The sequence below is a fragment of the Rhipicephalus microplus genome, chromosome 3, assembly GCF_043290135.1.
Source record: "Rhipicephalus microplus isolate Deutch F79 chromosome 3, USDA_Rmic, whole genome shotgun sequence".
Taxonomy (NCBI): domain Eukaryota; kingdom Metazoa; phylum Arthropoda; class Arachnida; order Ixodida; family Ixodidae; genus Rhipicephalus; species Rhipicephalus microplus.
The window spans coordinates 127151821-127177354 of NC_134702.1; the positions used below are offsets into that span (position 1 = coordinate 127151821).

At 43.7% G+C, this 25534-nt stretch overlaps 1 protein-coding gene across 2 annotated transcripts in view; it reads left to right on the forward strand.

Moving 5' to 3' along the window:
* LOC142803915 (neprilysin-2-like) overlaps positions 1-20908 on the forward strand; it is a 62025-nt gene extending 41117 nt beyond the window's left edge. The window contains exon 6 of one of the 2 annotated variants that reach the window (XM_075890208.1): positions 20170-20908. In XM_075890208.1, the coding sequence (XP_075746323.1) occupies positions 20170-20196 (27 nt within the window). In that variant the 3' untranslated portion in view covers positions 20197-20908. Of the gene's footprint in view, positions 1-3271; positions 3835-20169 lie in introns of those variants that run through there. The other variant, XM_075890207.1, reaches the window with a different exon arrangement.
* The last annotated feature ends 4626 nt before the right edge of the window (positions 20909-25534 follow it).

Sequence of the window (25534 nt, forward strand, 5' to 3'; positions counted from 1 at the left end):
GAATGCAGATGGCACGTGGGTCAAGGAAGCCGAAATGCAAACAAGGGAAGCTGTGAGCAAGCGTCTTCAACGCACCCGCTGGTGGGCTTCGTCGATGCCCCGCCAACGATACGCCACGTACAATGACTATCCAGGAGACTAAGAGAGGCTCTCTTTTTTCGCGTGCCCAGGTGCAGCCCGCGTAGCTGTGCCTGGCACAGCAGCCAGTCAGAGAGTAGCGGTAGAGTGCCATCTATAATATCCTCACTCAACTGCAGTTAGCATGTATTTAAATGAGACTGCGCCGTCTAATCTACTCTTTAGAATATACTGCCTTCTTTTCTTTCTCGTTTTTTGTTATTTCGGTTACGCACGACGCGTCACGCGTCACAAGGCTACAATAGGAGGAGCTTTGCCCTAATATCTGAAATATTCAATACCGTGCCTTATTTCGCGAGTTATTGGTATTGCACGCAAAGCGCAAGTTTCAAGAAAAACACGGTGGAAACACCCCACTTTCACAAACTCATCTAATATGTGTCACATACGTCTCACACTTAGGGACAGTAAGGCAGACGCTAAAGATTACTACGGCAACGTGACATTGAAAAACATTCATAACGCAGCTCCGCCTAAATTTTGGAGGCGTTTATTGTGAAGGCGGAAAGGCCCTTCAATTTTTCGGCGAGTGCTGACTACGTGTTAATAATACATAACTAGCATTCACTTTTCACAAAATTTTTGCTATGTATTTGTACGGGATGAAGATCGCGATAGTATTTCAATGCTGGGCAAGACACTCCATCTGTAAGTTACAATTTTGTATCAAAGAGTGGGTTATTGCACCACTGTTGAAACTGCAACAAAATTGTTTTTGAATTGATGGTAAAATGAATAGCTTCTTAGTGACGTCCGCTGGATGGTACTTCTTTTTCATAATCAAAAGCTCTATCAGCAGCTCAATTGCCAAAAGAATGGGAGTATAGTGTAGGTATTCCGATGCCTTAAGGTGGCGACTTGCCCTGAGTAATCTATTACAGGCCAGTCTCCTTGCTCCTCTGTTATTAAAAGTACTTTAAGACATAACTTTCACGCACACATTGTCATTCCTAAAAAAACAGCCTTATTGACAATAGGTCACATGGCTTCATTGAAGGGAAATCAATAAGAACAGCTATGTTTGACACCACTCATCATTTTTAGACTATCATAGATTGGCAGTCTCTGTACTTGACGCAAATTTTCGGTAGACTTCCAAACAGCATTTGAATTTATTTAGTGTTAAGAGCTGGTGTAAAGGGTTTAGGCATACTTGGAAACATTCCACTAGTGTTAGAAGTAGATGCCTCCTTTAACAACGGACAGCCAGGTGTATCAACTAAAAACGTTTGCTCAAAGTCCCGCAGTTGTTTGATTAGGTGCTCAACAAGTATCGGCGTTTGTCACTATATTTTTTTAATACGTAATATATAAAAACGATAAAGTGCCTGTAAGAATTTAAAAATTGGCAGGCGACTGGAGAATTTATATATCACTCCTGTTTACACTCAGAACCAAGTTTAACTTTAAAAACCTTGAATACGTTAAAATATACTGTAAATCCTCGCAAATAAAAAGTAATCACCCACAAACGAGTCTCATGGAGATCACCAGAAAGCATTCACCACCAAATTTCGGCGACTGCCTAAATCTAAAAAAATCTTGTTTGAAGTAGGCAAGCTGTTGTAAACACCTAGGCTTCATCTCCCATGGTATCTTCCATGTAACGAGCAAGGTTTTGAACACAAAAAAATATTATGATCCACTTTCCTCCAAGGTCTTCAAGATAATAAGGTATTACTTTGTATTACGTTTATCCTAGCAATAATCGAATACACATCAGTAGTGTGCGACAACCTAAGAAAAGAAGCATTGCCCACTTAGAATATGTTCAGTGACAAGCAGTACGTCTTCTTTTTAGTGTGTACAGCAGGTAAACACTGGCAAGCACACTTGTGTATGGGGCTGAACTTGAACCCCCGGTATTCCTGCGTCAGACAAAAAAAAAAAGAGACTACAGACATAAAGCCCTGGTAATCCTGCATTGCACGAAAAAAGACCAAAACCTTGAACTAATTTTTCCTGCATGGTATAAAAGTAGACTACAGTAGCTATACGATATTCAACAGAACCTAACGTAATTGAAAAAAAATCGAGGCCTACGCGGAAGGCGCGCAGGCCTCACACAGTCACAGCAACACAGTCAGCACAGTCACAGCAAAAGCTATAAGAGCGGCTTTTCAAAACCATTTTTAAACACTGATTGGGTAACTGCTGCAAGAATACTTGCTTAATGCCCACTACGGCATTAATAATAAAAGATAGGGTAGTAGACTGGCATTCGCTATGGTATTTTTCGTAGTTTTTCTGAGAAGCGAGGTATCCGCTGAACTACTGCGAGGAATTTTGTACCAATTGTTGATGCAGTGGTTGACGACGATGAGAAGTTATGCCTCAAGTGGGTATGCGCCACAGTTATTAGCCCAACAAAAAAAAAACACGCTTTTGTAATGGGTTAGAGTACTGGACGACCCACTCATGACGCTATTCGCATTGTGCGACGACTGCTTGTTCTTTCGCTGTTTTAAAACGCTTTATAAGTCGTAATTACGCGATCGCTTTCGGGACATCAAGCCTGCCTAAGGCACGTTTGCCAATAACTCGCAAGCATCGCTGCAGCTAAGTGGTAGAATACTGGGCTGGCACCCAGCGGACCCGGGTTCGAGCCGCACTGTACCATTGGTGAATTTCGCGCGATGTGGTTACGAACACCGCTGGAGGCGGCTGCGGAAAACATGCAACTGTGCTGGTCCAAAAAGTTATTTGATAACAGCTTTCTCTGTAAAAAAAGAGCCCTTAATTGAACCTTCATAACAAGGTTTCATTACTCAAAAAGCCAAAACTACGAGTCTATAACTGTCAAACAGCAGTGTTTGAAATCAGATTTTTTTTCCCGTGCAGTAAGAAAATCGAATTCACTTCCAACTCATATCGTGAAACTCACATTACATCGACATCCGTCATGCATCAGTAATGGGTCACTACCTACAAATGTCTTAAATTCACGAAGATATTTTCAATGTACTCAAAATTACATACCGAAAAAGAAAGTTAAGCAATGCGTCATTTTGAGCGAGTTTCAGTCAATATTTATTATTCGCATATAAAAGAATATTTAGTTTTTTCCACATTTATGAACGTTCCATCTTGACACAACGTTAGGAAATAATACGACGGGCTTTGTTTCACCTAGGTGGAGAGGCGGTCGCTGGAAGTGCTCAGCGAGCGGAGGGCCCCCATTTTTCAAAACCGCCACAACGTATTGTGAACCAAACAAATGGGATTGTCTAAATAAAAGCGTTGCCTGCAGTACGCAACTATCCCAGAAAAGCACCAAGGTGTGTAGAAAATTATGTGATCCAGTGGGTTTGTTTTTTGTTTGTTTGTTTGTTTGTGTGCATATTGCTGCTAGCTTAAGAAGGTCTGTAGGCAGTAGTGGTAAGAGAACAATGATGCAATATCTACAGAATAGGCAAAAAGCGATAACGACGGGCTCCACTCTATCAGTACTTCTCTACTGCAAAACTACCAACACTCATACTAAGATAATCACAATTGTGCATAAACCCAATAAATTTTATCTTGTATATACTAAATCTATATACCCGACACAGCTTAAAAGTGTGTATGCATTTTCACATGAAACATGACCAAAATTGCCTTTATGTATAATAAAACATACAGGTAGTTGTATACCAGAGGGCATTGACAAAAGAAATCTTGAGAGGCAGACTTATTTCCTTCTGTGGTGATAGTTTAGTTTGTGTACGCTATTTATTTACGCTCGCGGTGACAATTTGTAGTGAAGGATGAATGGAAACATCTCCATAGACAGTAGGTCTTCATTAGAGAGCCAGCAAATGATCCCGAGGTCTGAAAAAGAGTTATATACACCTTTGCATAAAAACTCGAGTGCGGACGTGCCGAAAACACACTTGGAGGCATTCACAACGAGGTCAACTGCTGTATGCGTTGAAACGGAGCACGCAGATGCTGCTCATGTTCTTCAGACGTCCGGCTGGCGATGAGAACATCAAGGTACGCAAACACAGCAGGAAGGCCTCGTGTGACCTTAGAAATGAACTGCTGGAAGGTCTGAGCGGAATTGCGCAGTCCAAACGGCATCGGCACGCCTTCAAACAAACCACAATGCGCAGTGATGGTGGTCTTATGTATGTCAGGGGGCTCGACGGGAATCTGTTGGCATGCTTTTGCAAGGTCTACTTTGGTGAAAATGGTGCAGCCGTCCCGACTTGATGTCAAATCTTGGATGTGAGGTAGAAGATAGCCGTCATGGGCAGTCATGGAGTTCAGCAGTCGATGGTCTCCACAAGGACGCCAGTCACCGGGGTCATGCTTTGGCACCGAATGCAGTGGAGAAGCCCATGCGCTTGACGACGGGCGTGCAATGTCGAGCTGCAGCACGTGGTCAAACTCCCGTTCGGCAACCACTAGGCGGCCCCCAAATAGGCGGTGCGGTCGAGTGCCTACTGAAGGACCATAATGGTGTAGTGCCCGCAAACGAGGGCACTACAAACCTGACACGCACCTATCGTACGCGTTGAAGCATGTCTGTACGTGTCACCTCTCCTTCGCTTCATCATCTCTACATCTGGCAACACTCGAGCGCACATCAAAATGTAACACTCGGTTAGTTTATCTGTGACGGAGAGGACGCCGTAAGATGACGCTGCATCGCCCACTCAAACTTCCACTGATGTGAACACGCGTAAACACACAGTAGCCAGCGCTGCGAAGGTTAGCAAAGCCTAGCGCGTTCACGAATGGCGACGTCGTTTACTCGAGTAAACGCTACACCAAGTTTCGCTTCAAACAGTCGGTCCGGAACCCCCGTCGACGCCCGCTTCAGCCGGGCGAAAGGTGTGCGCAACGCTGTGGCTTCGCATATCATAAGGGTTGCCTTCGGAGAAGTGGCAAAGTATATGTAAACTGGTAGCGTAACTTCCATAGAAGCCCATGGATCCAAATGTCTGTGGCTAGCTGCCACCGTCGTTATGCACATGAGGAGTGGATAACCAACAGCAAAAAGTATTATTAAAGTATGACTTCACAACTGGAAGTGCTTGCGATATCGCGCAATTGTCCTACATGAAGCGAAATCGGAATTTTGCCAACTGATGACCTGCTACGTGCCTTTATTATTACGCGAATTTATTGCGCCCTAATGGTGTCTTGTTAATTGCATGCGAGAGAGAAAAGAAAAAAAAGAACAAAGATTGAGGAAGCAAAGTTGCTTTATTATCCAAATGACGCACTTGCAATATAAGACACCTCGCAGAAGCAATGGTGAGACAGCTATTCACGGGCACAATAGTATATTAGTTTGAAAACTCACGTTTCCCAATCGGTGAAAACCACTGCAGCGATACAACAGCTTTGAAAACAAAGCTTTGACAGCCGCAGAGTGCAGTGTCTTGTTGCTTTGCCTGTCGCGTTTAGTCACCAAAGGTGAGGGCACGCCAGCCGTGCGCCAGGGAAAGCAGTCGGCTGTCAGAGGAGCGGCTATCTGTACATTCTGTGAGCTAGTTGAGCTCTAAAGTGCACATAAAGAATGAACTTGTGAAGGTACACACAAAACCACCACGGAAAGGTGAGCGATGCCTCGCTGACCTCATTTTTTGCCGAATAAAACAACACGACAAACCAAACACAATTTCTGATGGCATATAGTTTAAATACGCTCCCAAATCCGTTGGCCCATATCACCAGACTGCCTGCATGTGGCTGCTGTTCCAGAAGCCAAACGAAAAAATAAATGACGCTCAACCACCTACCAAAGACCGAACCTTTATTGAAGTAATCTACTAATTTTTGTAACAAAAAAAAAAATACCACTATTGAAAATAAACTTCTAAATAATTTTGCAGTTTTCGCTTTTTCTCCCCCCCCCCCCCCTTACCTATTCACGCTTCAATCATCACGCGGTTGTTGATGTCTATGTCAATGGGTTTCAGACCACATTCCGTTCCGACTTTCACGACCTACTTAGAATGACCATGGCAATGGACCAAGTTTTAAAGACGATAATCTTTCTTGGGGTACTTCGACGTAAAATATTCCGCAGACTCCACGTACCTGAGAATCGACGTATGCAGAGAGGAGATTACCGCGTTTCAATTATTTGATTGAGCGACACGTCATGAGCTCATGCTTATTATATTTACATATGTTGCACGCACAGAACTATGTAGAAGAGTTGCAGATGCTTATATAACCAGTTGTATGCGCTTACGCAATGATGCCAACTGGAACATGCGTATTAGCAACATAAGAAGCTGATATGAAGCGCTGATGCTCGCGAAGATGCTGGCCCTGGACAATGCTACATAAGTTAACTTCAGCGCATGGCAACTAATCACAATTGACGTTAACCCGACATGACGGCTCTATCAAGAGAGTACAAATGTAATGTTTAAAAATTGAGTAGGCAGCACTGCAACCAATGTTGACGTTTCACGAGAATAAGCGTCTATTTATAAAATGGCAGCATATCCACGGGGTGAATGATAGAGAGTGGGGCGAAACATCTGTCCGTCCTTTCGTTCTTGCTTCCATCTGTCCATGCGTCCGTCTGTGTAACTGTCCGTGCTTCCATCCACCTGGCTGTGCGTGCATATGTTCGTACGTCCATGCATCCGTCCGTGCGTTTGTTCATACATACACCCCTGCGTCCGTCCATGCGTTCATCCGTCCGTGCAGCCATCCGTGCGTCCGTCCATGCATTTGTCTGTGTGTCCGTTCATCCATCAAGTCAACACTCCAAGTACCATCACCTTGCATCTTTTCATTCCGCGTATAAAACCGCCACCATCCAGCGGAAATTCCAAGGACTAAATGAGAGGTGGCACACGCACACTTTCTTAAGGCTTGCGCTTTGTGTCTATACTTCCCCTTAAACCACCTCGAGTTCATGGTATCTTTTAGGTCACTGTATTTATGGCACTGTGGCCCAACGCTCGCTAAACCTTTCTAAAACCAAGGAGGTTACGCCCAGCGAGTATAACATAGCAACCCTTTCTTGTCAGATAGGGCTCAATGTTTATGCCAATGGCTGCTAGTGGGGAATGAGAGACAAGAGAATTCGGCTCTTGCTTCGTGTCTACTTCCCACTTTTAACCACTATACTATACACTAGTTTACTGTATATTCTAGTTTACTGTATTCGTAGCACTGCAGCTCCACGCTCGCTAAACATTTCTAAAACCAAGGAGGTTTCACCCAGCCAGTATAACGTAGCGACCCTTTCTTTGTCCGATAATGTTCGATGTACATGCCAATGGCTGCTAATGGGGAAAGAGAGACAGCAGAATTCAGCTTTTACTGAACGCGCATGCTGCGAATTTTATATTGTTCAACAACGCACAGGAGAAATCTCCAACTGGCACCACCTTGCAAGTCAAAACGTAGGACTGTTTACGCACTACGACTACGACGAGGGACGAATGGGTGCCGCTTTAAGGAGCTTCGCCCCTAAAAAAGTTCTGAAACCTGGCGTAACTCTGTGGTAAAACGCTTCATTGCCACGCAGACTGCTTGAGTACGATTCCAGCTGGGAAGCTGACATCAATTCTTTGCATTTTTCAGGTCAACGCTACCGACGTAGGGTATTTCTTAACGCTCGCCCGTTAAAATTGTCCATGTGTGTTCTCGTCGTTGCTGACTAGATACTAAGTTTTAATCACCTATGGCACATACCCACCCGTGGGTATGTGCCACTGTCTGGTGGGAAGTGTAACGACGTACGCGACACAATTTTCAGATTACTCATGTTTTGACTAGCGCATTGCATTCGTAAAACTATCTTACCCTCCCATGCTAATTTTTGTTCATGCCAAGTGAAAGGAGTGACCACAAAAGCACACAAACGTCAGCGACTAGATCAATAGATAGATACGCTCGAAGTCACCGAAGTTCACTAGGAAATGCTTCGCAATTAAATGTTTGACCGGTCTGTCTGTATTTTTGTCTGTTTGTCCATAAAACGATATCCGAAAAGGTCAAAATTGACCCCATCCGCAGCGCACACCGATATTTTTAAGTTTCCGCATTCATACTTGTGCGATTGTGAATCATAAAGCAATTATTGTGCATATCTGAGGCCAATAAGAACGCGTTTGTATTCTGTGGTGTGTCTCTTTCACTAGTTAAGGCACACATGAGTAATATTAAGGGGTTGTAGCGTTTATCACGCTGCGCTGATAATGCAACGCTATGGTCAAAAAGGCAATTTTTCACAACGGTTTTCAAAGACTACATGGTGGTGCCACCTACCCCTCGCTGTGCTCTATACACATTATCGCCTCTGAGACAGGCGCGCACGCCACCCCTTGTTTTTGAAGATAACAGCCACATAGCACTCGTGTCCCACGGGCGTCGATGCACTCGTTCGCCTCCGCTTCACGAATCGAGACACTCTAACGCAGTGCCCCCAGGACACAATTCACCAGTTTTTTCGCGCAAAACACCAAATAAACGTTTGGTTCACTCTCCCCAGACACAAGACATCGTCTTTCGTAGACATTTGCCGTGAAACATGAATAAAAGGCGTGATTTTTTCACCAGACTTCGAGTCTCGACTTTGTGCTATCATGGTTCTTTGGTTTATAGGACGTATACGGTAACTGAAATGGCATAACACGATTGTATGGCAAACAAATTACAGCTAGCATTAGAAAAGTCACAAGTATGCCATAAATGGTATACTTTGCTCGCCAGAGTGTTGGCACTCCTGCAGCTATTCATTACCTTAATATTATGATAATCTGTATGTCCGAACAAAAGGGAAGACATACACAACTGACCAGCCTCAAGGTGAAAATTGTGGCAAGTATGTCATTTCATGTATGAATGGTAGTTCATGGTCTCGTGGGCGTCGCAGAAGCGTAATACGTGAAAAATTGGTGTTTCGTGACGTCATTATATCACGAAAAAAACTAACAGGTGTTAAATTTCCAAGCTCTTTCCAAGCTTTTTTCCAAGCTCTTTTCCAAGTTTTCCAAATTTTCCAAGCTCTTTTGCAGTTATAATATTTTGCAGCTGTATACAAGTGTATTTGCCCCGCCACAGTGGTCTAGTGGTTAAGGTACTCGGCTGCAGACCCGCAGATTGCGGGAACCAATCCCGGCTGCAGCGGCTGCATTTTCGATGTAGTCGAAAATGCTTTAGCCCCGTGTGAACAGATTTGAGTGAACGTTGCAGAACCCCAGTGTGTCGAAATTTCCGGAGCCCTCCACTATGGCGTCCCTCAAGATCGTGTGTTGGTTTTGGAACGTTAAACTCCACATATCAATCAAATAATCAATACTTGAGTATTTCTTGTTTAACTAGATCTTATTCAACTCGTCGATATTCTCACTTTCAATGTATAATTGTGTGAGGATGTGTTCGTCATTGCTATACCATATAAATATTTTAATTTCTTGAACGTTTCAAGCAGCGGTGTTCAGGCGTATTCCCCAGACGAAGAAGAACTAACCTGCAATTTCTCCCGCCAGCTGTTCTACATTCGTTGTAATAAGAAGTGTTGAGAAATTTGTCCAGCATGATCGTTGGAGATTTTTGTTTTTATATTTCACTTTCACAAATTTATATGCATTGGCATTGTTGTGCAAGAGTATTTCTTATCATTGATAAACAGTGCCCGAACTAAACCTGTCTATTGGACTTTTGTATTAAAACTATCAGTTTTGTCATATTCCTGCAAATGCGAACTAAAGAACATTCACAAAAAAATGAAATGCAGCGCGAAATTTCACCTAATACACGAAAAAAAAGAACAATGATCACGGTTCTTGTGGACACTATGGCATATATCCACTCTATAGGAATGATTTAGAAAAAAAATATAGTAGCCTATGGACAATAACCCTTCCAGTTAACTAGAAGACCAGCCGTTTGTTTCCATTACTGAAGCCTGGTAAGTCGCCATTGGTGCTCACATCGTACCGCCCGATTGCACTGCCTAGTTGCTTGGGCAAAGTGATGGAGAGGATGGTACTAGGACGGCTAGAATGGTTCCTGGAGCATCGCAACATCTACCCGGACGCTATTACGGGTTTTCGCCGTGGCCGGTCATCAATTTATAGCGTCATAGACCTGGTCAGCTACGTGAAACACGAAAAAGGCCGTAAGCGTCTCAGCGCTTCTTTATTTCTTGATGTTAAAGGGGTTTACGATAACGTCACATATGAAGCTGTCCTCACCGCTTTTAAGGAGGTAGGAGCGGGCGGTCGGATGTTTCAGTGGCTACGCAGCTATCTCTCTGAGCAATCCTTTTTCGTGAGAACAGAGAATGGTGACACTTCGCTACATTACAGCCACCGTGGTGTTCCCCAGGGCGGCATACTTAGCCCTGTACTATTCAACCTGACGCTAATAGCTCTCAATCAGCATCTGCCAAGTACTGTCAGATTGTCAGTGTACGCGGACGACATCTGCGTTTGGACGTCGGCAGTAACACGTCTACAGCTGCGAGCGCCAATTCAGTGAGCTGCCACTCAAGTTGCTATTTACTTCCGTGAACGAGGTCTGGAAATTTCCTCTGAGAAATGCGCACTTGTGGCATTTACGCGCAACCCATTCAGAACTACAGCGTTCTGATGAACAGCGAAAGGATACGTCACCTCCTATCATACAAGTTCGTAGGTGTTATAATTGACAGAGACCTCTCATGGAGACCACATGTATCATACATGAAAAGGCGATTGACAGGCATCTGTGATTTGTTCAAGTTCTTCGCTGGAAAGAACTGGGGAATGTCCACAGCTGCTGTGTTACGACTATAGAGGATTCTTTTCCTTGGATTCCTTCGGTACAGCCTAGATGTGTTAACCAACGCGAGTAAAACAAGCATACGAATGCTTCAAAGTGTCCAGGCTCAATCACTCCGGATTTGTTTAGGGATGCCCCAAAGTGCATCAACAGCGGCAACTATCGCCATCACAAAGGACCACCTCATCAAGACCCACATTAATATTGAAGTGCTCAGGACACATATACGACACCTTGCTCAAACTCCTCTACATCACCTAGCCTCTCTAACAGTGGACCGACCATGCACATTTTACTGCAAAACAGTGACCGCACATGGTGAGTAGACCCCAACTTCGTTCTCTCCAGCCGCTAGACCTGTGACTCCGCCATGCTGCCTCGCTCAACCCATCATTATTATGAACATACCTGGCGTCCAGAAAAAGACCAATTTGTCGTTACCGGCTCTTAAACAGCTCACACTACTTCTCTTGTATGAGAAATACCAAGACTCCACATGTATATACACTGACGGATCGGTCCAGCCGGACAATTCTACAGGAGCAGTAGTGGTACCAAGGCTGGCCACGACAATTAAATTCAAGACATCTCACGCAACAGCATCAACGGCAGCAGAATTGGCAGCACTTCGTGCCGCGTTGCAATTTGTCGTTGATCAACCTACACGCAAGTGGACTATTTTCTGCGACTCAAAGACGGCACTGCAGTCTCTACTATCAGCCTTACGCCGTGGACCACACGAGCAGCTGGTACTAGAGATAGCAGAGGTTATACACCACCTGACTAAGAAAGGGCACCAAATTACATTTGAGTGGTTACCCAGTCACTGCAGAATCATCGGCAATGAACGGGCCGATCAAGCTGCCCGCTCAGCCCACACAGAAGATCATAAACAACTAATACCACTTTCTAGGACAGATGCTGCACAAAAGCTCCGCAGGCTTGCTCGTTAGCAAAACACATCACAATGGAATCAGCCACACGTCAAGCATACCCGACTATACTCGCTTGACCCTACGCTAAGTCTTCAAGACCCGTCGAGGCTTTGCCGAGCAGAGCAGACCCTGTTATATAGGCTGTGGTTGGGCGTTGCGTTTACCAACGCCTATGCTTTCCGCATTGGGATGGCCGACACTGCAGCCTGTGGCCACTGTGGCAAAGAAGAAACAATCCAACATATTCTTTGTGACTGCCTAGAGTGTAGTAAACGACTATGCCTCAGCAAGGAACTAAGCAAATGCGATAATCAACCTCTGTCGGAGCAAGGAATTCTACAATATCGATAAGATGCAACTTCACTGAAGAAGGCCCTGAAAGCGCTACTACACTTTTCGCGATTGACCGGCCTTACTGAATGGTTGTAGCTAGGACGCCCTTCCTGTGTGTGTTTTCGTTTTCACATGAGTGCGCGTGTTTTTTTTTTCTCTCTATCTACCCCCTCTTTCTTGCCCCTATTTCCCCGCCCCCAGCGCTGGGTAGCAAACCAGTTGCCAATACCTGGTTAACCTCCCGGCCTTTCCTTTCTCTCTCTCTTCCTTACAATGAATGATGTAAAAGACAGAAAATATTACAAAATAGAGCAAAAACATAAGCAGTGAAAAAGGAAAAGAAATAAGCACTATTAAAATAATAAAAATATAATCTTTCAAGCTGACCAGACATTTTACTTTGCCTGACGTCATTATTTGAGATGCATGTCTTACATTTCATGGCATTTTAAAATTACTTGGCGAGTAATATGCGAAGCATTTCTTAGCGAGCTTCGGCGACTTAGAGCGTATTTATCTATCTACCTATGTATCTAGCCGCCTACGACTTTTAGCTCGCCTGGCCGTTTTGTAATTGGTATCAATACCAAATTTTCTATGGCATAACAGGACTATATGACGAGTAGAATTGACTAGTCATAACATGATTATCTTGACATATATGTCATTGTTGTCATAATTTATATTTCAAGGTCTTGCTGCACTTGCAGTGGTTTCGTTCACATGACATGTTGAAAAATTGGCATGGTATGACATGACTGCATGGCAAACACAAATGACAGACCCTAACGTTAAAATCATGACATGCATGTCATGTAAGTCATGATTGAAGACTACGCGTCACGCTCAAGGTACGCTCGCAGTCGTTTCGCTAGCCTCACATATACCAAATTTGGTGTTACGTAACGTGAATGGATGACGAAGGTATGTGACTGGTGCAAAGATGATACTCATGAGATGCGTGTCATGTAACAACATGACTACATGCCACACTCATGATGCGCTCGCGGCCGTTTCGCTAGCTTCACATACACCAAATTTGGTATTATGGGACGTGAATGAATGACGAAGGCATATGACTGGTTTAAACATGATAATCATGAGACGCGTGTCATATAAAACATGACTACAGGCCACACTCATGATGCGCTCGTGGTCGTTTCGCTAGCTTCACATACACCAAATTTAGTATTAAGTGACGCGAATGGATGACGAAGGTATGTGACTGGTGAAAACATGATAATCATGAAACGCCTGTCATATAACAACATGACCATCTGCCACGCTCATGATGCGCTCGCGGCCATTTTGCTAGCTTCACATGTACCTAATTCGGTATTACTTCACGCGAACGGATGACGTATGTTAATGGCACGTCCAAACATGATAATCATGACATGCGTGTCATGTAACAACAAGACTACATGCCGCACAAATGATGCGCTCACGGCCATTTCGCTAGCTTCCCATGTGACAAATGTGGTATTACGTCCCGTGAATAGATGGTGAAGGTAGGTGACTGGTGCAAACATGGCAATCGTGAGATGTGTGTCATGTAAGAACATGACTACGTGCCAAGCTCAAGGTGCCAAAACATTTTGACGGGACCCGGCGCGCGTTCGTTTCGTCGCGTCACGCTGGCGATGCCACGCCAGGCACGGATCTGTATGAAATATACTCGCCAGCGCACGCCGCGGTGCGTTGCTATGACGCATTCGCATTTAAGCGCGCCCGCCATGTTTTCGGCGCGAAGATAAGCAGACGCTGTACTGTCTAGGTGACGACGTCAGCGCGAAATGAAGCATGTCGCATTTCGAGCTGGTTGCCGTCGGGCCTCGCTGACAGACGATGGTCGCGGCTAGTATCAGAATATAGAGTGCTCGCGCTTTGCTAGCGTAGTGTCGCTGCGCCCAGCGTGGGCGCACGTCAACGTTACGTGCGCTCGCCGCCATTTTGCTAGCTTCACATATACCAAGTTTCGTATTACGGAACGTGAATGGTCGACGAAGGTATGTGACACGTCCAAACATAATAATCGTGATATTCGTGTCGTGTAAAATAATACTACATGCTACGCTCATAGCGTGCTTGCGGCCGTTTCGCGGGCTGCACATATACCAAATTCGATATCATCTGACGTATATAGATAACGAACGTAAATGACACGTCCAAACGAGATAATCATGACATGAAAGTCACGTACGGCATTATTTATTTCCCCCTCGTATTGTTGCACTGATTTTAAATTTACACATCAAGCTTCCTCAATCGTGCTTTGCATATTAGCGATTCCTACTGTACGTGGAATCTGCCAATTTTTTTTCTAGCGAGTATTTATGAAAGTAGGCTTTTTAAGGTGGCATGCGTTTAGTTGGTTAAAAGGACGCTGAAGTATTTTAAAAGAAACGAGTTTGTAGTGTCGAGGTAAGTGGTTTCGTTCAATGCACTCGAAAGTTAAGTGAGAAATTTGCAGTAAACGAACGCCAATAAGTTTCTATTGCAGAAAACAAGAAACAGGCGCCGCTGCCGGCTTCGCGAGTCTCGCCGCCACCATTGATTGCCCGAAGCTTCATGGCATCACACTCGCGGCAGTGAGGACAGCTGACTGCGGTCACCGCGGCAAGTGATGCGAGGCTTATCTGTTGAAATCGGCTAGCTGCTCTTAGTATGACAAACTGCGGAAGTGATAACGTGTTCACTGTATGTACACCCGTTGCATCGTCGTTGCACCAACTGCATCGTCGCGCCATCTGACATGGAGAGTGCGCCTGCGCGTTTTTCCAGTTACGCAGCCATACCCTTTTTCTCTCTTGCAGCGTACCAGTGATTCGTGCTAGGCGTTGTTTTCTTCATTCTGTGACGTGCTCAGGTCAGCGAGGGCACAGTGGCGGTGAAGTGTTCGCGGCTCGCTTCACACACAGCGCGGAGCAGCCGAAGTTTTCACATAACGCGCTCGTGGTAAAAGCTCCTCTAACAGAAATTCCGGTGTCGATGTCTACGTGAGCGTCCTTGGTAGTGGGCGAAAAATAAGCGCGTTCTGCGCGGCGAAAATGTGTTGCTGTTACACGTATAGGCTTTCTTTTTCTCATGGCAGGTTGAGGACAATTGTGGAGAAGGCGGTGCCAAGTAATATCGATCGAAATTCTCGTGTTCTGCTTTTGCGCGTGTTCTATTTGTTTGTCCTTTGAAGGTCAACCCATGACCTCGCCTACTAAAGCAATAGTTTTTTTCTTCTTTTTTTTTAGTTCATTCGCCTATTTTGCTGCATGTGCAGGGCGATCTGCCTGCTCCTTGTGATGCTAACAAACTGAAGCATTGTTTAGGCCCAACGCCCTTTCGTTTTCGATGCACTCGTTCGTGTTTCCCTATCACATAGTACAATTCAACTACAATTCAACTGCGAAGAAGAGTATTATTGACGTGCGTGGCACCAGTTTGCCACTGAGAAAAGATATGATATCTCTTCAATCAGGGTGCAGCGAGTCGCATACACTTCACCACCACCAGACACCCGTCGAACTGAGCTCTTTATAGAATGAAGGAAGCGACGCCTAGCACGAAACGGTACGTGTAATCACTGGTACGCTGAGAGAGAGTAAACAATTATGGCTGCGAAATTGAAAGGACGAGCATGCGCACTCTCTATGTCAGATGGCGCGGTGACGCACTTTTATCAGATTTCGATCGTCGCTCGCACGTACCGATTCATTTTGTCAACGGGTACATGTGTGCATTTGTGCCTTTTCGAGCCGCTCGCCACTGTAGAGTGACAACTGAAGACGATATCAGCGCCCATGATGCGACACCGGAAAACCAGTCGCAACCGACAACTTTCACCCGCGTCCGAAACACAAACTGGTACGTATATGATTCATGCTAGTGCTTGATTTCGCTGTGGTGAACTGATAGAAATGATGCGTTCAACAATTAACAATAAATTCAATAAAGAACGGCAGCATGGGCTCTCGCTTTTAGCCGCGTGTTCGCACGGCTGTGGCTACGCATGAGCATCGTACGGAAACATAAGTTCTTCGTGGATTTCCCTGCTCAGCATGCAACTTTGCTTAAGAAGTCAGTATCGCTCTTCGCTACGGGCAAGGAGCGTATGGTGAGTCATTGTGCTACGACGACAACTAAAAAGCCACACGAGTGCCACGCTTTTGCCCAGTGGTGACAAGTGCTCCGCACAGCGCTGCAAGGTTGCGAATAATAGTATGTCGCATATATATCACTTCTGTTTAAAGCAACTTCACTTTTTAGTCAACACTACAGTGATGGCGTGTGAAAATGCAACTAGTATATTAGCTGCGTTAAAAACATGCGACTGTCTTGTAGAATGCGCGATTTCGATGCTGCGCACCGATATCTGTGTACACGTTTTTATGCCACACGTGCTTACGTAAGCACTGCGTACAAATGGGGAAAGAGAAAACGTAAAAAAACAAGACATGTCTAAACATTCATGCTAGCAAATTGTATTTTGCAGTCCCACATTTCTTTTCTTTTTCTGTGCAGTGTCAGTAAACTAGAAGAGTGTTTCCACTTAAGATTGAACATAACATGGCTTGTCGGCCTAATAAATGTATTTCATAATTTTGTGTATTTTCTTTATGAAATTTCCGCAATCGGCTTTGCCGGAAAATTTGATTTGAAGCACAGCAAAGAATCTTCACAATGAAACGCCGTGCCACGCTGAACTTTTCAGCTGCTTTTTCCGACTTTGATGAAGTACACAAAATATATAAAAGCTATGCACCTCAAGAATATTCACCTAAATTTCATACGTGTTAAAACTTTCGTTCAGCTTACTGTTTGTCTGGGTAATGTATGCAACTTTACAGGAAATCTCGGAATCGACACAAGCAGCGTTTTTTTTTTCATGCCTTTTTTCTAGGTCGTTATTTAAAAAGGCCTAATGACAAAGGAGTGAAGATTCTGTATTGCGGTTTGAGGATATTTATTTTTTAAAACTGCCACATTCGCTCACGTGATGAACAACTCCGTACAATTAGGTAAATCAAAACTGCCAATGTTTATATTGTTAAAACTATTGAATAAAAAATATAATCTTGCTAACTTTGAAAAAACAGCATACAATGGGAACTTCGAATATCAATAACTTAAAACCTACTTTAGCCTTTTTCCGAACTTTACCCACCTATTTATTCTCTTGTATACGAGCTTTCACAATAAAGACATGTTGCACAATTCGTTCTCACTTGCAGTGGTGGCCCATCAAATAATGCTCTTGCGCATAAATAGGCAATCGTATATCAGATTTTCTCCCCAATAAGTGAGGAATGCAGGCCGTATTTCGGTTTTTAAAAGGCAAGCAGCACTGAAATGCCTGTCGGCTGCACTGAGAATGACAATTTAAAAACGATTGGGTCACGCGAGTGGCAGCGCGCATAGATGGAAATTGATCCAAACACGTCCAAGTAATGTCGATGTCTCATGGCAGGGAACGTGTCGATGAGCCTTGGACGCTCTTTGTGCTTGAAACGTAATAACTGCTGCATAACGAACGTAACTTACACAGCGCTGAAAAATCTCCCGCATACCAAGCAGTCGAATGAATGCCACATCTGGAATTGAAATTTTGGTGTCACTGCCTTTTTTTAAGGTTCAATTCATGACAAGCATGTCTTTAAAGTATAATTTCTATGTCATCGTCTCGTGACCCTCGTAGCTGTTTAATTTAACAAATACGCAACAAAATTATTATTACGTGAAGTGACACTATCGCGAAAATAAGAGGCAGGTGTTAACATGAACTTCGTTACATGCATATCGTTTGCCCTTTTTATTTAAATGCCAAAGGCAAAGGGCGCTCACTGTTGTGTTAACCGCTTTTTATACACCAAAAATCGAATGCGTGACGTCACTGTATGACGAACACACACAAGAGGTGGTAACATGAATATCATGACATGCATGTCATGTGCACTATGACTTACGTGCTACGCTCATAGTCAGCTCGTGGCCGTTTCGCTGGCTTGATATACACCAAAAAAACCTCGTATTCCGCGATGTGAGTGTATGAATAATGTATATGACAGTAGGCATGAAAAAGATTTACTATTATGTCTTGCATACCAGGGTGTAAATTCAATGCTGACGGTGAGCTCTCGGTCGTGGCGCTCACTAGATATACAATAAAATTGGGGTTGTCGGATGTCATCGTTTGGTGATCATATATATCAGGCGTTGATATGAAAATATTGGCATGTATGTCGCGAATGTTATGGCAGGCTCATTGAGCTCGTAGTCATTTCACCCAATTTATATGCACCAAAGTAGGTATTGCATGACGTGACTGCGTCATGACTTTATACGATACGTGGTAAAACGCGTACGTCGACAAGCATCTGTTGGGCACCCTTATTTACGTGTCATGCTCATAGTAGGCTCACAGTCATTTCGTTTTTTGATGTACACTAAGATTGGCTCTGCACGAAGTGACTGTATATCAAAATTTTATGAGAGGTCTTACCATGAAAATGTTCAATTGCATGTCGCATGACATTACTTACATACCACGCTCATGGTGAGCTCGCGGCCGTTTTGCTAGATTGATGCACACATAAAGTTCTATTACCTAAGCCGATTGTACGAGCAGCTTACACGGTAATACGAAAATATAACATTTATGTCGTGAGCATGTTTACTCACAAGTATGTCACTACTTGCTGGATGCTTTGCATTACACCAATTCCCCGGTACGGAGGATCGGCTGGACATGTTTTACTACTAGGAAACACCCATGAAGGAAAATGACCAACAGTCAGTGAAAGATATGCAGTAAAGTCTATTTTTTTACTACCAAAAGGTGCACTTCTCCTTTGGATTCATCGCTGTTTTGGCCGCGCATCCAAAAGCACTGGAGAACGGCCGCATGTTCATAAGTGGCACCATGCAACGCACACGGGGTGGTGCATGTGGTGGGTTTACTGAGTTGTCCTCAGAACACCACCTCGCACAGTGTCTGATGAAGAACAGCTGCCGCACTGACATATTCAGCCCGGGGAGATTTTGGTCTCTTTGTTCACTCACTAAGTACTCGAAAGCATCAAACGCCATCTTGGTTCCAACGAAATCGGCCAGGTTCTCACTGTCCAGCTCTTCACTCAAAGTTTCTTCCGCGCCACTTAGGGACAGCTGCAAAAAGCGGTAATTCTTAGAATGCATGGAGTGTGGACATTTTACTCCTAAAATACTTGTGCGTATAAAATTCGTGTTTATTACACGTGCAAAATAGTGAAACAGTACAGTTTTTAACGTTTTTATCTGGTTTTAAATTCCATGTATGAATTCATAGGCACTTTGTGTGCGTACAGACATTACGCATGTTTCCTCTTGTTCTTATGCCATTTATGGTTAGACCCTGAGACATGCGAATAAGAATTCACTGATACAAGCTCTCTCCGCCACTCTTCAATAAGAATGTTTAGTGAATGGTGACGCTGGCACAACTTTGTTACAGGGCGGCTACATATGAGGGTCCTGAAATGTAAACTTTCACGTCTTTGAAGGAATACACCGAATATATAGGCAAAACCACATCCTAACTGAAGACAATGTTCACTATGACTGCTCTAGTTTTTTCCATCGATATATTTTGCTGATTTATATTTTCCCGCACCTTTATATCCTATTTTTACGATATAAATATTGTGCCTACTATATTTTATTCCTGTGCAACGCATTCTCGCTATACCTTTTGATTATGTTTCGCGCCCTACTCTTACTCCTGATGACTTAGCCACATTCCCTTTCTTTTTCAATGATTTTTCCTAATGTTCTTCATTGATGTCCTTTTTCGCTTGTATCATATAAGCTTATGTCATTTAAGGTCTCCATATTGCCATTAGGTATATAATGTTCAACGTGTTATCATGCACAAGAGGTCTCTTTTCAATCTTTGATCACGGGACCTCCATCTGTATATTCTAACGATGTACCTAACCCTATGTTTGATTTGAAATAAATGATTCTGATTCTGATTCTGAATTCGCTTTGTATTATCTTACAGGTGTTTTTGGCATGGAAAAGCATGTGAAATGAAACGAAGACCTTAGTGGCTGCCACGTCACTCCAGATATGGCATGCTTGCCTGCGTTGACGTATAACGAAAAAACACCAAAAGGTTCTAGTGAGACCTAAGTTCGAATGAATATAGAACAGACATACACTAAAGATGGCTATGCTCACTCCTCACTTCTTAACCGTGACAATAATTGCACACCTGTTATTTTTCTTTGTCGCTTTTGGTGATGGCGTGATCAGACTAATTACATTTCTCGCACTTCCTCGGCTATCTGTGTGGACTCAATAATGTGAGGCTTGTGCCCTGAATTGTCACTTATAGGCAGCATTGCGGTTAAAGGCGTGGTGACTATGGGGCCATACACAATCTCGAAGGGCGTCAGCTTACCAGTCTCCTGCAATACGAGTGAATGTTGCATATGGCAACATCTTCCCATGCACGATGCCCCAAGTGATGTGAGTGGACAAACCATCAGTGAGCGTTCTATCGGTGCTTTTTTATTTACGAACTTTATCAAGGTGATAGGCAGTATTTTAACTTGGCAGGATTGAGTTCAACTTGGTTCTCTGCTCACTGCTGCCGCTTTATTCCCGCAAACTTTCGAATGCATTGTGCGCACGTAACTTCCCGTTTTTCCTTCACACGCATATCTTCTTTTGGAATCCAAACAGCAACCCTTATTGATCAGCCTACGCGCTACATGCCCGGACCATGTAAACTTTTTTTCTTGATTTCAGCTATGACAACCTTGACCCCCATTTGTTTTATGACCCACTCTGCTCTGTTCCTGGCTACTAAAGTTAACCTATGATTATCCTTTCTAATGCTCGCTGCATTATTCTCATTTAATTTGAAACCTCTCTGTATGCCTCCAGGTTTCTGCTCCGTTGATAATTAAGGCAACAAAGAGCGGTTATATACCTTTTTCTAGAAAGATACTGGCAGACTGTCATTCGTCAATTGAGAATGCTTGCTGAATGTTCACTCAATTCTTATTGTTCTACTTATTGTACTGTCAGGTTTTCCTTCCGCGGTTACTACCTGTCCCAAGTAGAGTTATTCCTTTACAGTTACCATTGTGTCGGCACCTATCGCAAAGCGCTGTTTTCCGCCGACACTATTGCACATTACTTTTGTTCCATCAATAATAATTTTCAGACCTACTCTTTTGCTGTTTGTGTCAGGTTAAGTAATAAAAGGTTGTAATTGGTTCCCTGTGTTACTGAACAAAGTAATGACATGAGCGAATCAAAGTTTCCTAAGATGCTCACAATGAACTCTTATTCCCAAATCTTTTCAATATAGAACCCCAAAAACTCCCCGCAAATATTGCGAACACGTCGGGAATAGCACTGCAGAGAACTTGTCTTGCTATCTTATATATTTTTTGGATTCTATCACTTCCTTTATGGAGGATGTGATGGATGTGGATGTGCTGTATATTTCCTCCAGTATGTCTATACAGGCTACCTAGATGCCCCGATTCCACAGTGCCTCTATGAGTGGTGATATTTCCAACGCATCAAATGTGTTCTTGTAATCAACAAAGGTTATGTATAGAGATATTGAGGTTTGTTGTATTCGACATTTTCTCTATCAAATGAATATATATATATATATATATATATCTATATATATATATATATATATATATATATATATATATATATATATATATAGTGCGTGGAAGCTCAGTGGTAGACCATTGAACGCGTTATTAAGGTAGCAGGTTCGGTTCCTGCTCAAGATAATAGGCGGTCTAATAACTTACTCCATACATTCCTTGGCATTATTGTCTGGTAAATACAAGTATATATATATATATATATATATATATATATATATATATATATATATATATATATATATATAGATATAACACTTCACGGGTGAGTGGCGGAAAGGACGATGAGAAAGATGAAGAGCCAGAATAAACTGGTGCTTTGACTGACGCCATGTCGCATCCGTTACAGTAAGCCAGCCGAAATACTCCGGAGCTGAAGACGGCATCCCTGTTGACAAGTGGTTGCACCTCTTCGAAACAAAGGCGAGCAACGTCAGCTGGTCCAAACGGAATCGCATCGACTGCATCAGCGAGTACCTCGAAGGTGAGGCATTCCGCTGGGTCCTCACCGAGATTTTTGACGCAGAAGTTACGTGGGAAGGCATCAAAACAAGCATAATAGCACGATTTTCTGCACGTGTCAGTGAACTTTTCCACCAATTCTTACACTGCAGGCTCAAAAGAGAAGAGCGAATCAGGTACTACTACGAAGAGAAGACGTGACTTGGTCGCCTCACAGACTTGAAAGACGCTCACGCAGTATCAGGATTGACCAACGGTGTACCTGAGATGATCGAAAGGCGCCTCACTGGACTGACACTCACCAGCCCGGCCAAGTGGCTTGCTGCTGCGCTTCAAGCGGAAGACTCTGTTCACAGAGATGCTTCCCATTACTTGTCAAAGTGGCAGCTCGTGGATCGAGAGCCCCGTTCTACGCGACCATGGCTCCCTGCAACATCGATGCGCACCCCTCGCAGTGAGTGCCGACATTGTGCATCCGCTGGTTTGCCAAATCAGTTTCACGTACAATGAGTGCCCTCGTCGTGAAATGGTGTCTGCTCTAACTGGCAATTAGGGAAACGAAGAGGGCAACCCAAAGATTTATTATTACGTTTAGGTGCACTTGTGAACAGACACATGGTGAACGCAACTCTGTATACAGGAGCGACTATTACCTGTATCAACGAAGTCGCTTTAAAAAATAACTCAAGCAGCAGTTGCACAAAAAGTTATGCATTAGTGTCCAACAAGCCACTTCAACCGCAAAAACTTTGGGCCGCACACACATACAGTTGGAAATAGGGAAGATAAAGCAGGGAGTCCAAGCACACGTTCTACCAGGCACGAAGACTGAATTCTTGCAAGGCGTTGCCAACGCCTTCTTTTTCAATCTGTCACTGGACTTCCACACCGTGACTTTGCTTCAAGACAACAAAGCTCTGCAGAAATCCTTTCAAACTCAAAAGCGGGTCTTCAGCGCCGATACAACCCCACTCCGAGCCGTTGACGTCACGCACCTTCCACCATCGCAGCAAGCTCCTTTGAGAGAGATGCCTCACAGTTACGAGGACGTTTTTTTCGAAGTTTCAAATAGACTTCGGATGTATCGTGGTTGTACGACACATCATTTCCCTCAGCAATAACGTCCCTACCCACAGACCTCCGTATTGATGCTCCCCGGCAAATGAAGAGGAAATTGTTAGGCAAGTGGGCTTACTTCTCAAGCAAGGTGTAGTGGGTCCATTTTTTCCCCCATACGCGGCTCCCGTCATTTTTGCAGAGAAAAAAAAGGTGAAGGACGCACACGTTTATGCATTGAACATCGAAAGCTTAACTCTGTCACTGCGCCTGACTACCAACCTATTCCGCGTATAGACGATGTTCTAGACTACCTGGGAAAATAAAAATTTCTTTCCACATTGGATATCACATCAGGCTACTGGCATGTCAAAATGAACCCACGGGATATTTCAAAAACAGCTTTTGTCACGCCGAATGGCCATTATAAGTGGCCTGTTACGCCTTTCGGTTTAAGAAATGCCCAAGCTACGTTTGAAACAGCTGTGAAATCAGTTATCAGAAAACGTAACCTAAAAATGTCGTTAATTATTTTGATGATTTTGTAGTCTTCGACTTATTTATTGAGCCTCTACAGCACATCTAAACTCTACTGCATGTCCTAAAAATGGAGAATTTAAAACTTAAACTGAAGAAGTGCAATTGTGCCCAAGATTCTATTGAATATCTGCGTCACAGAGTGTCGCACGGTACAGTGTCGCCTATACGAAGAAACATAGAAGCTGTATTGCGATTCCCAAGACCGAAATCCCCGAAAGAGCTTCAGCGTTTTTTAGGCACCACCAACGTTTACAGCCAATTTATACTGCCATTCATTGACAAAATATTCCCACTTACGAAGCTGTTGAAAAAGGACACACCATGAGAATGGGATTTCTCATGTGAACAAGCTTTTCAAAACATGAAATACTGTCTGACCAATGAACCCATTTTGAGAATTTTTTCTTGCGAGAAACCGTGCATTCTTTATTGCGGCGCATCTAACGTAGGTGCAGGTGCAGTTCTGAAGCAACGAGATCATGTTGGTAAAGAACGCCCCATTGTCTATCACTGGAGCAAGCTACTCACGCACGAACTAAATTATGCCATTACAGAGCTTGAATGCCTCGCTATAATTGACGCTGTTGACAAGTGGCACTTCTATCTCTATGGACAACCATTCACTGTTCTCATCTATCATGCTGCTCTACAATGGCGGAAAAACATAAAAAAACTATGACCGGCTCTTTCGATGGTCTCTGAAGCTGTCGATGTGTGTCGTTAACATTCGACATCAAAGAGGCAACAAAAACATCGAGGCGGTCGCATTTTCGCGGAGCCCTATGGTTCAACTCCTTTCATTACCAGAACTTTCATTACCAGAACGACCGCTCTCGCTGCAAGTACACAACGGAAAACGGGGTCACTATCGTAACACGTAAAGGTATTCGCAAATTGTACGTTCCTCTCAAGCTTCGACTGGGCCTTCTGCAGAAAGCACCGTGTCAGTTGGGACACGTCAGAGTAAAGAAAACTCTGGGCTTGTTGTGATCATCCTACTATTGGCCGGAAATCATCACAGACGTTTTATCCTACATCCGTCACTATGAGATATGTCAACGTTGCAAGAAGTCGAAAACCAAGAGATTCAGATCTCTCGAGTCACTACCACCTGCAGAACAACCCTTTAATCTTTTATCAATGGACAGTATAGGTGACTTTTCAGGATACGGCTCGACAAAGAAGTTTATTCACTTGGCGATAGACCACTCTACGCGGTATGTCTTGGCGTTTCCCCACAAGAACAAAACTTGTCACGCATACATTTCGTGCATCACCGCCATCTTTGCTGCAAGAAAGCCAAAGGAGTTCCTATCTGACGGTAGACCAGCTTTTACATCTGGAAAATTCAAGCAGTTTCTAAAACACATTGGTGTCCACCAATTGTTCACGTCCTCCCAACACCCTCGATGAAATGACATGAACGAACGTATGAATAAAAAAATTGTAACCCGGCTAAAGTGCAAAATGAATGAGCAGCCAGAAAAGTCTTGGGTCAAACATCTTTCGAATGTCGTAGATGAACACAACAGAATCCCACATGAAGTAACACAGTATACGCCATCGTACTTCATGTATGGAATCCGTTCATAAGACACAATTTTAGACGCACCATCGGAGAGTGTACAAGAAGCAATGAAAAGTGCAATCAAGAACGCGCTTGCCTAC